At 41.6% G+C, this 12,854-nt stretch overlaps 2 protein-coding genes across 3 annotated transcripts; both read left to right on the top strand.

The window, feature by feature from the left end:
* The first annotated feature begins 208 nt into the window (after nucleotides 1–208).
* tmem39b (transmembrane protein 39B) lies at nucleotides 209–4,790 on the top strand. The gene is made up of 9 exons (XM_037071942.1): nucleotides 209–403; nucleotides 1,134–1,332; nucleotides 1,510–1,729; nucleotides 1,899–1,982; nucleotides 2,202–2,356; nucleotides 3,445–3,778; nucleotides 3,874–4,061; nucleotides 4,141–4,261; nucleotides 4,413–4,790. Exons 2-9 carry the CDS (start codon nucleotides 1,202–1,204, stop codon nucleotides 4,644–4,646), a joined length of 1,467 nt encoding a protein of 488 aa, XP_036927837.1. The 5' UTR covers nucleotides 209–403; nucleotides 1,134–1,201; the 3' UTR covers nucleotides 4,647–4,790.
* A 679-nt stretch (nucleotides 4,791–5,469) lies between these two features.
* Nucleotides 5,470–12,772, top strand: ccdc28b (coiled-coil domain containing 28B). 2 transcript variants are annotated; one of them, XM_037071955.1, is made up of 6 exons: nucleotides 5,470–5,866; nucleotides 7,008–7,308; nucleotides 8,111–8,280; nucleotides 8,511–8,665; nucleotides 10,912–10,934; nucleotides 11,042–12,772. In XM_037071955.1, exons 2-6 carry the CDS (start codon nucleotides 7,073–7,075, stop codon nucleotides 11,094–11,096), a joined length of 639 nt encoding a protein of 212 aa, XP_036927850.1. In that variant the 5' UTR covers nucleotides 5,470–5,866; nucleotides 7,008–7,072; the 3' UTR covers nucleotides 11,097–12,772. The 2 variants fall into 2 exon arrangements, with proteins under 2 accessions (XP_036927850.1, XP_036927849.1); XM_037071954.1 differs by having other exon boundaries at nucleotides 5,470–5,882.
* Nucleotides 12,773–12,854: the final 82 nt, after the last annotated feature.

Raw genomic sequence — 12,854 nt, 5'->3', positions numbered from 1 at the left:
GACTCCATATGACCAGTGCAAAGGTGCGAACAGATTTTATGATACATACAGTATATGCACTTGCAACAGCAATGTGTAAAACAAGTGGTCAATTTTTGATACTGCACTTACAAAATAATCCTAAATGTTAAAAGTAAAAGTATATTACTCGTCATAAAAACACATTGCTCTCCCTTCCTTGTTGTGGCGGAGTGTTCCTTTAAACGACTCTCCTCCCACAGGTCGCTAACATATCCGCGCCCCCATCTATCAGCGGCTAGTTTCACATCAACAATGACTGTCTTGGCGGATTTCAGAGAAAAACTCGGCAGTATTTCAATAAATATCCTGAAGATTTATTGCGTTTAACTTGTTATCTGTGCAGCGGAGCCGCATTAACCACAGACAGCAGACGGTGCCAGTGGTAAGCTAACATTTTTCTTGTCTAGCCTGTTTGGTAGGTTGTTTGGAAGCTAGCTGGCTAGCTAGCTAGTCAGAGGTACTGTTAGCCTAGGCCTCAATCTTTGTATTTAATCAAGCATGGTCTTGGCGGACAGCTTGGAGCCCGCAGCTCATTGTATTGGGTCCACGTTGTTTTCCTCCCCAGCCTCATGTCTCGGCTTGAAACGGTTCTCGGGAGATATTTGACCTCGCGAAGGGAGCAAATGATGTAGCTAGTAAGCTAGCTTGTAATGCCAGCTTCCGCAAAACTTGCACCATATTAAGGGATGTTATTCAGCTCGCAAACATGTTTAACGCTAGCTGTTTGCAATGAATATTTATGAGGGAGAATACATTTTTGCAGATGTGTTTAATCCATATGGCATTGCATGTGTTTTGATTGGCTATAAAATCTTCAGATTGCACAAATGTATTTGTTTGTTTGTTTGTTATTTTTGCTTGACACTGACTGTTCACCACTCCCTTAATTATCACCCCCGTGTTGAAAGCAGTCAATGAGCAGTAATGAACACTTATAAATGTCATTACTAAATGCTGATTCATAGTTTCTGTCCTAAGTGAGACATATCAGAGAGCAAGTTAAATCATTTTCACCCATTGCATAAAGAATGTGATTATATATTTGTTAGATATTCAAGATCAGCCCTCCCTAATCACAGTGTGCCTTTCCTCTGCTCTCTTTTTGTAAACAGGTGCAAGATCAAGGCGAGAAATCAGAAAACTAGGCACATAGCTGTGAGAAGCCGTGGGTGTGTCTGCGATGGCTGGTGGAAGGCGAGGGGCGAACCGTACCACTTATTGCAGACCTCCACTAAGCAGTGAACCAGGCTCGGTCAGCAATGGCAGCCACTCCACCAGCTCCCCAGTCACAGGGGTGCGATCTCGCACAAGGTAAGCCTTAATACACCGTGAGAGTAAAGAAGTGAACATTGCAACCTGACAGTCAGGAAGTATATCTTCTCACCTAGGCTGCCGGAATGCACAACATGGGTGTGTCCTCATCTAACTATCCCAATTTATAACAGAATGAGAGGCGTTGTAATAAAAGGCCTTGTTTTCTGTCTGCAGGAATGGTTCGGGAACATGCATGTCCAGCCCCCCGCTGGCCGCGCAGACGATGGTCCCTCTGAAGCACTGCAAGATCCCTGAACTATCCATGGATCGTAACGTGCTGTTCGAGCTCCATCTTTTCTTCTGCCACCTCATTGCCCTCTTTGTCCATTATGTAAACATCTACAAGACTGTGTGGTGGTACCCACCATCACACCCCCCCTCACACACCTCTCTGGTGAGTACTCATGAGGACAGCTGTTGACTCATCATGTTTAATGTGGTTTTGGGCTGCCAACATAGAAATACATGCAAATTAAAACAAACTTCAGAGATCCACATTTGCATATATTTCTGCAGTGGGTGTTGTGGGAACAATGATCATTTATAAATCTTATTATTTACAGAACTTTCACCTCATTGATTATAACATGCTGGTGTTCACAATCATCATACTGGCAAGGAGGTTAATTGCAGCAATTGTTAAGGAGGTAAGAATTCTACTTTTGGCGTCTACCTTACAGATTCAAAGCTTTTGTCCCTGACTTTGATGAAGGATTCAAAACACAGTCAGAATACTACTGATACTTAAAACACACTGACTGTAATCTCATACATCTTTGTGTTTCTGTGTTGAATACACTTATAATGCAAATATTTAATTGTTAATGCATGTGACTTCTCTGTCTCCCTCCTCTTTTCTCCCCCAGGCCTCACAGAGTGGGAAACTGTCCTTCCCCCATTCAATCTTTCTCGTGATGGCTCGATTTGCCGTGCTGACGCTGACAGGCTGGAGCCTGTGCCGCTCCCTCATTTACCTCTTTAGAACTTATTCTGTCCTCAGCCTGCTCTTCCTCTGCTACCCGTGAGTATCCACAGGAAGAACGAAGATGGCTGCATTCATGCTCTACATGTACAGCTGTTCAGTGGCTTTAGGCAGCAGTTGTCTGAATGTGAGCTAGCTTTTAGCCTAATCTCCTTCGTCTGGTTCTTTTGGTAACATTGTTGTCATACTTGGTGCTTGGAATGTCTTAGTGACACTCATTCCGTCACATTTCATGTCATTCAAATCTTTGCTTGTTTTGTTTGCCACTTGTTGTCTCTTGAGCATTAAAGACAAGAGCATCAATTGGAAAAAAATACACTTTAAACACACATTAGGTTTATTAAATATTAATACATTTATGCAGGTTGAAATGGAGCTTGATGATGTGCCCCTCATTTCCTGGCAGGCCTGATTGTGCATGTTGGTTGCATAATGTTATCCATGGCGTCTGTGTTGGGCAGACATTTTCAGCATCGATGGCTCCAGTGTATCACCTGGCAGGCAGTGATGTGCACGAGGTGGTCAACATTTATGTTCATCCAAAAGAGGATAACATTTTTATGATGTGGTTTTTGAGATTTTTTTTAAGTAATAAGAGAGATACTTTACTGACAGTTTTACAAAGTAGGAAGTAAGAAAACAATTAAATAGACGCAAACCAAAAAGGTATAGGCTGAAACTTAAGCTTGTTACACCTACCCCCTTTTTACATAAACTCTAATAAACAATGCATTCACTGGACTTTTTTTTTTCCTTTTACAGTTTTAGAGGAAGATGACTTGATAGCACTTTGCAAAACATGTTCTGATAAGAGGAATAATGTCTTTACACTATCTTATTAGAGCAATGGAATGTTAAATCATCTGACTTGGCTCATGACATCTTGGTCTTTCTTAGCCTCAAGTGTAGGTGTTTGAAATGTAAAAATATTAAATAATCAGGTATTGTATCCACCAGGAGAGGCAGGAGCTTATCAGTCAAAGAGATCAGCAGGAAAGAAATCCAAGTTGTTCATCCCTAACAAAAAATTGCCAAATGCAAAAACAGAATGTGTGACTACGCCTGGCAGTGCTGATACAGGGCATTAGGTAAAGGTAGAAGTTAACTGCAGCTGTTGTTCCCCTCAGATTTGGGATGTATATTCCATTCTTCCGGCTGAGCTGCGACTTCCGGCGAGCAGGTCCGCTCTCCCCCATCGCCAGCATCGGCTCCAAGGAGGTGGGCAGCGTGGGCCGGGGCAGGGACTACTTGACGGTGCTGAAGGAGACGTGGAAGCAGCACACCAGCCAGTTGTACGGCGTCCAGCCCATGCCAACCCATGCCTGTTGCCTCTCCCCGGACCTCATCCGCAAGGAGGTAGAGTACCTGAAGATGGACTTCAACTGGAGGATGAAGGAGGTGCTGGTCAGCTCTATGCTCAGTGCTTACTATGTGGCCTTTGTACCTGTCTGGTTTGTCAAGGTAAGAAACGTCAATATTCTACATGTTCATATAACTTAACACTCTGATAAGCTTTTCAGAGTCTTCATATTTTCCGTCTTTATATTTTCCTTCAGAGTACGCAGTATGTGGACAAGCGCTGGTCCTGTGAGCTGTTCATCCTGGTGTCAGTCAGCACGTCAGTGATCCTCATGAGGCATTTGTTGCCACCTCGATACTGTGACCTGCTCCACAAAGCTGCAGCTCATCTGGGCTGCTGGCAGAAAGTGGACCCCTCACTCTGCTCCAATGTTCTTCAGCACATGTAAGTAATGCTCATGGTTTATTTATCACTGGGGCTTTGGTCTGTTTGATTCAAATCTCGCTCTTCTGTCTTTGTACAGATGGACTGAAGAGTACATGTGGCCTCAGGGAGTCCTGGTAAAGCATAATAAGAACGTCTACAAGGCGATGGGTCACTACAATGTTGCAGTCCCATCAGATGTGTCCCATTATCGCTTCTATGTGAGTTTCTAAATTAGCAACAGGTGCCAGAGATTTCATAGAGCCTTCAGAGATGCAGTGATGTTCTATAAAATATCTGTGGTATTTTAAAAAAAAAAAAAAAGCCTGTCCTAATTTTTCTGATAACATCCCGTTTCTTTTCCTCCCCTAGTTCTTCTTCAACAAGCCTTTACGAATATTGAACATACTCATCATCCTTGAAGGTGCCATGATATTCTACCAGCTCTACTCGTTGATATGTTCAGAAAAGTGGCATCAGACGATATCACTGGCTCTGATCCTCTTCAGCAACTACTACGCCTTCTTCAAGCTCCTCAGAGACAGAATAGTGCTTGGAAAAGCGTACTCGTACTCAAACAGCTCATCAGACCAGAAAGTCAGCTAGACTTAAGTTATCATCGGTCGCATTCAGTTTGGAACAACACAAACATGCCTAAGAGCTCTGTATTTTTTCTAAAAACTGCATTTTGTGTCACGTTTTTGTTCTGATCTGCCATAATAAAAAGACATATTTTTGTATTACTTTAAAGGTTTGCTTTTGCTTTTATTTGGTTCTGAAATGTGTTTTACATTCTGACCACCAGAGGCCTCTGTGTATATAAAAATGCAATTTGCAGTTTGAAATAATTTGAACTAAGTAGATTTAATTTCCAGCTGATGACAGCACAAATTAAGAGTCATAGCCCAGAACTTTTAATGTTGTTGCTGAATAACAATTTTAAATGTTTTTTTTTTTAAATTTACATTATGAGATATGATAAGAGAACTTTTATCAAAAGTTTTATCAAAGAAGAAATTGACATGCAGCAGTTGTTGTGCAAAGCAGGAGTACAACTCCACTTTAAATTGAAAGGAAAATTTATAAGATTTGCCTTATACCTTAGTCGCAGGGGATCCAAATACAAGTAAAGTGTTCTCAGGTACAGTACTTGCTTCTGCTCTCAAGCCAACTGTCCAAAACCTAATCATAAATCACAAATGACAAACAAAAACAGCAAACGACTGAAACAATTAAATTATCATGATAGTTGCTGATGAATTTCAATCTGATCTGGTAAACTGACTAATTGCCTCAGCTCTCTGTCACCTGTCAACGTGTCAGTGAATGGGAGGAGGATGGTAGGGCGACATGGGGAACATTGGCGACCCCGTGTGGTGTGTTTGCGGCACCTGCAGGTCGTGAGTGCTGTGTATTGACAAGCCCTCCAGACTACGGTATATAGCAGGGACATTTAAATTCTGGGCAAATGCAGAGAGCGATCGGGAGCTGACCGATGTTCAGCAGCAGAGCAGCGTCCTGTTGCGTGTTCTCCTGTGTGACGGGCAGCAGGGTAAACAAACCGGGAACCTGCGGGGCTGCTCCTCTCTCGCGCACGGCGGGGCGGACTGGCCCTTTAAGAAGGATAATAAAGACGACAGCTTGGCACGAGCCGAGCGCATCGATGCCGCGCGCTACATTTCAGCACAAAACCACAGCGGTGCTGCAGGAATAAAACTGACATACATTCATATATACAAACGTCCACGTCAAGTGTGCGTGAAAGGTTTCACACGGCGGGGAGGAGAAGATGTGACGCCGCGGACAGCCGCTCTGCTCGTTCTCTGGTGCGTTATTGATTCGGTAAGTCTTATTTGTGTCACTCGCGGACGACAAAAACCTGTTTTCTCTAACACTGAATTCAGCGCGAATTTGAGACAAACTGCTGCATTCGTCTCGCTCTCGAGTCAGGCTTCCTTGCGGTACTGCTGTAAAATCCAAGTAAAGAGCGGTTACAGCGCATAAAGTTGCCGTTTGTGTATTTCTGTAGTGGCCATCTTTGGATTGTACTTTGAGCGGAGGCTGGCGCAGCGCTGGGGAGATAACATTATAACAGTGATTTCATCCATTGTGGTGGGATAAAGCGTTTATTCTAGGCCCAGTGCTCACATCTTAAAGACCGTTAATGCACTCTCCGGCTCTGTTAATGTAATAACAAAGGGCCACTCCACTACTGTGATAGTTGGACACCGAGCTTAACATAAAAAACACCACATATGTTAGTGAACAGCAAACTGGAAACAGGTCCTGTAATACCACCTTTAATATTCATGAGAATATTTGAATTTATTGCAGGACTTTTCTGTTGAATTCAACTCCACCATCCCTCTTTAAGCCATTTGTCTGAAAGCTCTGTAGCCCTCATCAGCTCCGTTTGTGTAACATGACACACTAATTGCTCCACTGCTTCTTGATGCAGCATTTCGATCAATTACATGTCAGTGCATCCCAGTCACTCATGGACTAGATGATAAAAACAAAGGTTGGAAAATCTCCTGAGACCAGTAATGCTCTCTATCAGTTCACACATACTCACACAAGGTCTTTCCACATTGACTGTGGTCTAAAAATATCTCTCTAGGCTGCTCTTTCACTCCCAATTTTACACCAGGGAAGCATTATAATGAAAAAAAAGTCACGAAATTGCTTTCTGTTAAAAACTTAATGAAACCCTTTTTCTGTTGGCAGATTGGTGGTAAACTCCCACTTTCTGCTAACACCGCTGACTTAGATTTTTAAGTGACAGATATATTGGTGATGCTGTAAAACTAATGAAGCCTCAGTGAATGCTGGTTTTCTTCACAGGGTGGTGAATCCTGCGCTGCAGCACTACTTTTGGCACAGTCAGGATCCTCCACAGACACAGAGCCCGCTCCTCAGTGAGGAGAAGGCTGCAGGTTTTCAAACTTCCTACCTTTGTTGTTTCAGGACGTCCTGTACATCAGCCCCCCTCGTCTCTCACCCCCCGGAGAGAGCCACTTAAATAAGTCATAATGGAGGACAAACGCAAGAAGCGGAGCCCAAAGGTGTCTCTCCCGCAGCCCCCTCCTCCCCCCATCAACCCCCGCAAACTCTCTGTCCTGCCTGCCAGCAAAAGTGCCACCTTCTCTCTCGGCCTGCCGCAGCCTCCCTCCCCCAAGAACAGAGGCAAGTACAAGAGGTCCATCGGAGCGCCGGGGCAGCCAAAAGAGGTGTTCACAGCCGTCGTAGCTCCACCAAAGACCACCAGGTTTGTGTCTCAACGTAACAGGAAAATCCTTTGCATGTTTTGGTCCCATCATTGTCAAACAGGATCATGTGACCTCACATACACTGTGCACAATTTCCACTACAGTTATTTTTGAATGTAGTGGAAAAAGTGTACGTAAACTACCAGATTTTTGGGGTGCCTCAGAATTACGCAAACTACATCCGCCAATTTGCACAAACAGAGAATTCAACTTGATCATCCATACAATATATTACCTCAGAATTGTTCTTTAAACAGTGATGATATAACTTTTGCTGGACGACTGACATTTATTGGATAGTGGTAAACACACAATTACTGTTTCGTATCAGTTTAATGTCTTATAACAGAGTCATAATGTAGGCAAACTGACTCGATAAAGTCTCTGTAAATTTATACGTAACAATTTAGCCTCCATTATCTACGAGTCATACCAGACCAAGACAATTGTGTTGATATATACTGTAATCTGCATACAGTAGTCGGAGTTTAAGGGTTGTCAAAAGCTGGTAATTTCTGGTAATAGCCAAAATATAGGATACATTCCACAGCTAAATGTAACAGCTCAATGTAACAAATCAAAGAAACAATAGGTGCTGCTACATGGACGATATTTCTTTAACATGATTGAAATCAGTCAGAGTAGGGATTCCAACATAACTGTTTACATATATGCTAAAAATAGGGAGCCAATTAGATGTGCGTTTATCCAATATTAGGGTCCATGTAAACACAGCTGCTGTTGATGAGTTTCAGTTGCAGTTTGCCATAATGTTAATGTGTTCTGTCTGTTTTTCCTCAGGCCCCACAAGGAGAAGCCCCGGGCCCCCCAGCCAGCAGGGCCCAGTAAAGTAGTCCAGTCTTCCCCCCTGCAGCACTCCTTTCTCACAGATGTCTCAGATGTTAGAGAGATGGAGGGAGGCCTCCTCAACCTCCTCAATGACTTCCACTCAGGCAAACTGCAGGCTTTTGGTAAGATAACCTTGATCAGAGAGGCCACCGAGGGACTATTCTGTTACGGGCTGAAAATAGAGGCAGTTAAAAAGTGGCTTTGTTATGTGAATCAGACTGAAATCAAATAGCTGTGGTGCTATTTTTACAAATCTGGTGCCATGGAAACTCTTTTGACTTCTCTGTAATCCTTCTGCAACCAAAAGAGGTTAGAGAAGCTAACACATGTCTGCTTGAACTCTGATTTCTAGGTAAGGTGTGCTCCTTTGAGCAGCTGGAGCATGTGCGCGAGATGCAGGAGAAGCTGGCCCGGCTGCACTTCAGCCTTGACAGCCATGTGGAGGAGCTTTCAGAGGACCAGAGGAAGTGTGCCTCCGACCACAACCTGGAGCACCTGCTTTGTAACGTAAGCATGAACCACAGCAGTGCAAGGTCATCCTCTTTTGTAGAAAGAAAAAGAGACAGATCATCTCAGGTTACACCTTCACCTGATGAGAGCTGGAAGGTTTACAACATTATAAATGTCAGTATTGACGTGACAAACATGAGCAAATCAGTATGGTCATTATCACGGATAAGCTACTGAAACATCATCATGTTTCTCACTGGAAGTTGACTCTAGTTTAGTTGGGTTAGCAGTTCCTTAGAGCAAAGTGAGACTCTTCACTGTTTTAGAGACAGTCTCGCCTGAGGCAAAGTACTCGCACATAAAACTTTATATTATTTCACCAGTGAAAGTAACAGTGAAACAAGCTATCGCAAGATAAAGTCCTCCATTAGGTTGATCCACAGGTTTTGAATAATTTACTGCAGCAAACCTCTGTTAGAGCTCAAACTTCTTTATGTCTGCAGATTAATGGACTATAATAAGTTTATTTCAGACATAAAGTAGTGTGTCTGGATGCATTCGCAGCAGTGATTCCAAAAAACTCAGAGCGCTGTGTGAAATGTGATTAAAGACAACATATATTCAGTTGAACATAGTGCAAAGACAACATATTTGTTATGCAGATAGACTTTTTGTTTTTTGTAAATAGGCCTACAATTTATTCTAAATTTGCATGCCTGTGCCATGTTCCCAAAATCACTTAATAAATGTTTGGGAACTTCAGCCCACTAATTGTTGAAGTTTTGAAAGTGAAATTCTTTCTCATCCCTGCCTGAAATATGAGTTATTTTGATGTTTACAATAACCAAAACAAAGTAAAACACAGCAATATTGTATTCAACTAGGAGGGAATACAATTTTGACGTCATGGGAGCACCTCAGTTTAATCATTGTTATTATTGTCTTATTATATTTTCCTTGTAAGGTCTTCATGGGTGAGGAGAGTGAGGCATTTATCACATGTGCACAGCTGATGACACTACAGTATTCTGCAACTCATTGAATGCTGGCAATGATTCTGCAGACCATGGAATTTTTTCATGTTGCAAGTTTATGTTTCTTAAGGTTCAATTTCCAACTGTATGCCGTGACAACACTGTGATTATGGTCTGGTTATGTTTGGGCACAAAAACCTCGCCGGAAACAGCAGAAAATTCTGGAATTTTACACAATATTAAATAAATGAAAAATACATGTGTATAAACATTCTTATGAACTAAAGATACATGCCTGCGAAATAAATTATGTAATAAATAATTGGGGCAATAAATGTATACATAAACTTGAATACGAATACATAAATGAGTCAGTATAGTTCGTTGAATAAATATTGTTTATTTTAGAACAGAAAATGTATCGAAGGACAACTTTTATTTATTTCATGTTTATTTAATTTTTGTTTATTTATGTAACATTGACTATAATGGCATTCCATAGAAAATTATCTGGTCGTCTTATTAAAAATGTCCAGTGGTTTCAAATGTTGAAACACCATCTTGGACGATGGTCTCCATCTTGCTCAGCTAGGCTTAAAGTCAGCTCATACACGTGATGGGATCGGATATTGTAGAAATGTTGATACAATAGGAAAGGCTCCTATGAATTTGAATGCATCTGTGGTTTGCAGAAATGTAAAATGGCATTTTGTTACGGCCTGTAACCTATTTTTTCTTCCTTTCAGTTCTAGCCATGAACCTTCAAGTTCAGCAGACATGCCAAAAAACATAAACAAAATTTCATGATGACAGTCTGATTTCAAAAAGCATAAGCATTGTTACATTTTTTGTGTGTGCTTTGCTGAGTTCCTGGTATGTCTAGATGTTAAATATTGTCCAGTACAAACAGGGATTTCTCGTCCATAATTGCCTTGAAAGAGCTTCTATTGTTGGCAGCATGTTGCGCGGCTCCTAGTTACCCACGCCTGGAGCTTGGTATGCTGTTGGTGGGAAGTGGCAGCGCTATGTGTGAGGGAGGTGAGAACAAGCTTTCAGCTCATGACAGATACTGCTGCCAGGAATACTCGCTTGCTGGTGGCTAATTGTGCCTCGGAGCAGATGGACTGTCAAGTGACTTTCATTTGTGTGAATAAGAGGGGAAGCTGACGATTTGTAAACAATGTAGTCGAATGATGGGGGTTTAATTCAAATATTGACCCGACACACGCAGGGCTGTTATGTAATACATTTAGTGATTAGTCCCCTTGCACCTCCACATCTATTTTTTTGCTGTCTTGTATTTCACCTGTCACCCATTTGTTCCCACAGCTGGAAGAGCTCAGCACCTCAATGTATCCTTCCCTACTTGAATGACTGTTTATTTATTGGCATCACCCAGCACTGGATTTAAAATGACGTGTTCTTCAGTTGTGTGAATCCTTAATGTGTCCATGTTCAGACAAAAGCTCCATTTGGCTGAGAACCAGGACCTGCCCAAGACATCTGGTCCCTGATGAGGAGAGGAGCAGAGGACGGCGACAGCACACTCATCTTCTCCCAACATCTAACCACCAGGTTGCCAGGGCATCGATCTAGCTGCCTTAGTTACAGGATGGAAAGATCCACAGGAGGAGGGGCTATTTTTTTATTATTTTTTTTTTTTCCATTCGGCATGCGAAGTCGAATACAGTGACTCAAAGCAGCAGAGCATTAAATGAACTCTCCACTGAAATCATAAAGCCCTCATTCATGGCACAAGGAACGACTGAACAGTTGCGTTTGAGGAAACATTTCAAAGTTATCAGCACGCTCTTGGCATCAGCTAACTTGGCTCGAGTTATTAGTTACATCATTTGATAACAAATAACTGAAATCAGGGGAACTCTTTCTTCCCCTATTTTTTGCCACAAAAAAAGCACATTTCATGACAGTAAGAATTTGTATCACGTCATAAAAGGCCTTGTTTTTTGCATAATGTCATGAGATATTTGTCTGTGCTAGCAAAGATTAGAAAGTGAGCCATACTTAAGTAGCAAACATATTTGGCCCTTGTCGACAACACCACTGTGGTTAACTCAGAACTTAAAAGGGAGATTTCACTTTTGCTATTATTCTGAATATGCTCCCTCATTTTTCTATATCTCTTTTGTTAAATGTAATACTGGAAAACAGAAAGCAGGGAGAACCTTTATTATAACTGTGCATTTTAAAGGGACTATGTGTGGAGACCTACCTTAATGACTGATTAACGTACTTATATAAAATGGTTTATATGTGCAGTTCAGCTACTGTAACTTTTGATGCTGTTGCTTTAAAATAGCTTGAGTCAGGCTGATTTTGCCAGTGCTTTAGTAGGATTGCCTTGATGCTCTGTTTTTGTGAATAGGGGCCCAGTAGCAGCATCCCTCCATGCTACGCCACCCTGCTACTGAAGAAATGCTGTAAAATCTACTGTACCATATAGGTCAAGGGGATTCTGTCCAGCACAATCACAGATTAATGCAGCTGGCATAAAAGTCTTTCAAAATGGCAGCTACTTTCCTAGTGATGATGATATGATTTGCCTTGTATTTCATTCCAATTTGGCAGCGATGCGCCTTGGGCATGATATTTAATCCCCGACAAGCCAATGAAAGTGGAATTAGTGATCAGTCTGAAACATCAAAGTCTGTCAAAGCATTGAGGCGCTCAAAATGCAATAGAAGACTTTGTACTGCTTGCTAAGCCTACCTCATTTCTAAGGCCTTCTACAGTGACATAACACATCTGTCATTAGATCTTCACAATAGGGCTGCAACTAAAGGTTATTTTCACTTTCTACCGATTAAATCTACAGATTATTTTCTATTCATTGATTTATCGTTAAGGCTATAAAACATCCAAAAATATTGAAAAATATCGGGAGTCCATGGTGATGTCTTCAAATGTCTTGTTTTGTCTGACCAACGGTCCTAAAACCCAAAGATAGTTAAGTTTACAGTGATAGAAAAAAAAGAGAAAATGTGAGATGCTGGAAAAAAAAATGAGAATTTGGGATTTTTAACATAATCGAATTAGTTAGTTAATTCATTTTGTCTATCGCTCTCCTTCTGTCAGCTATTTTCTTTTAACTTTCCATAAATCAGTCAAAACATAAAACCTGTGTGTTCAGAAACTGTACTGGTTAATAAAGGTAAATGTGGTAAATGAGGGCAAATGTGTGTTTCTTGGATGAAATTTAAGTCACCTTTTATTCTGAAAAGCAGTCAAATGTAACCGGTCCCCTCTCCCCA

The sequence above is a fragment of the Acanthopagrus latus genome, chromosome 16, assembly GCF_904848185.1.
Source record: "Acanthopagrus latus isolate v.2019 chromosome 16, fAcaLat1.1, whole genome shotgun sequence".
NCBI classification, from domain to species: Eukaryota; Metazoa; Chordata; class Actinopteri; order Spariformes; family Sparidae; genus Acanthopagrus; species Acanthopagrus latus.
Note: the sequence above shows the minus strand (reverse complement) of the source record. Positions and strands in the feature narration are given on the sequence as shown.

Bases quoted from the DNA above. Each gene is read 5' to 3' on its own strand.
- tmem39b (XM_037071942.1), top strand. From the start codon at position 1,202: ATGGCTGGTGGAAGGCGAGGGGCGAACCGTACCACTTATTGCAGACCT. The intron at 1,730-1,898 runs GTGAGTACTCAT...TATTATTTACAG, and splicing joins CCCCCTCACACACCTCTCTG to AACTTTCACCTCATTGATTA. The intron at 4,262-4,412 runs GTGAGTTTCTAA...TTCCTCCCCTAG, and splicing joins TGTCCCATTATCGCTTCTAT to TTCTTCTTCAACAAGCCTTT.
- ccdc28b (XM_037071955.1), top strand. From the start codon at position 7,073: ATGGAGGACAAACGCAAGAAGCGGAGCCCAAAGGTGTCTCTCCCGCAG. The intron at 8,281-8,510 runs GTAAGATAACCT...TCTGATTTCTAG, and splicing joins AGGCAAACTGCAGGCTTTTG to GTAAGGTGTGCTCCTTTGAG. The intron at 8,666-10,911 runs GTAAGCATGAAC...TTGTTCCCACAG, and splicing joins TGGAGCACCTGCTTTGTAAC to CTGGAAGAGCTCAGCACCTC.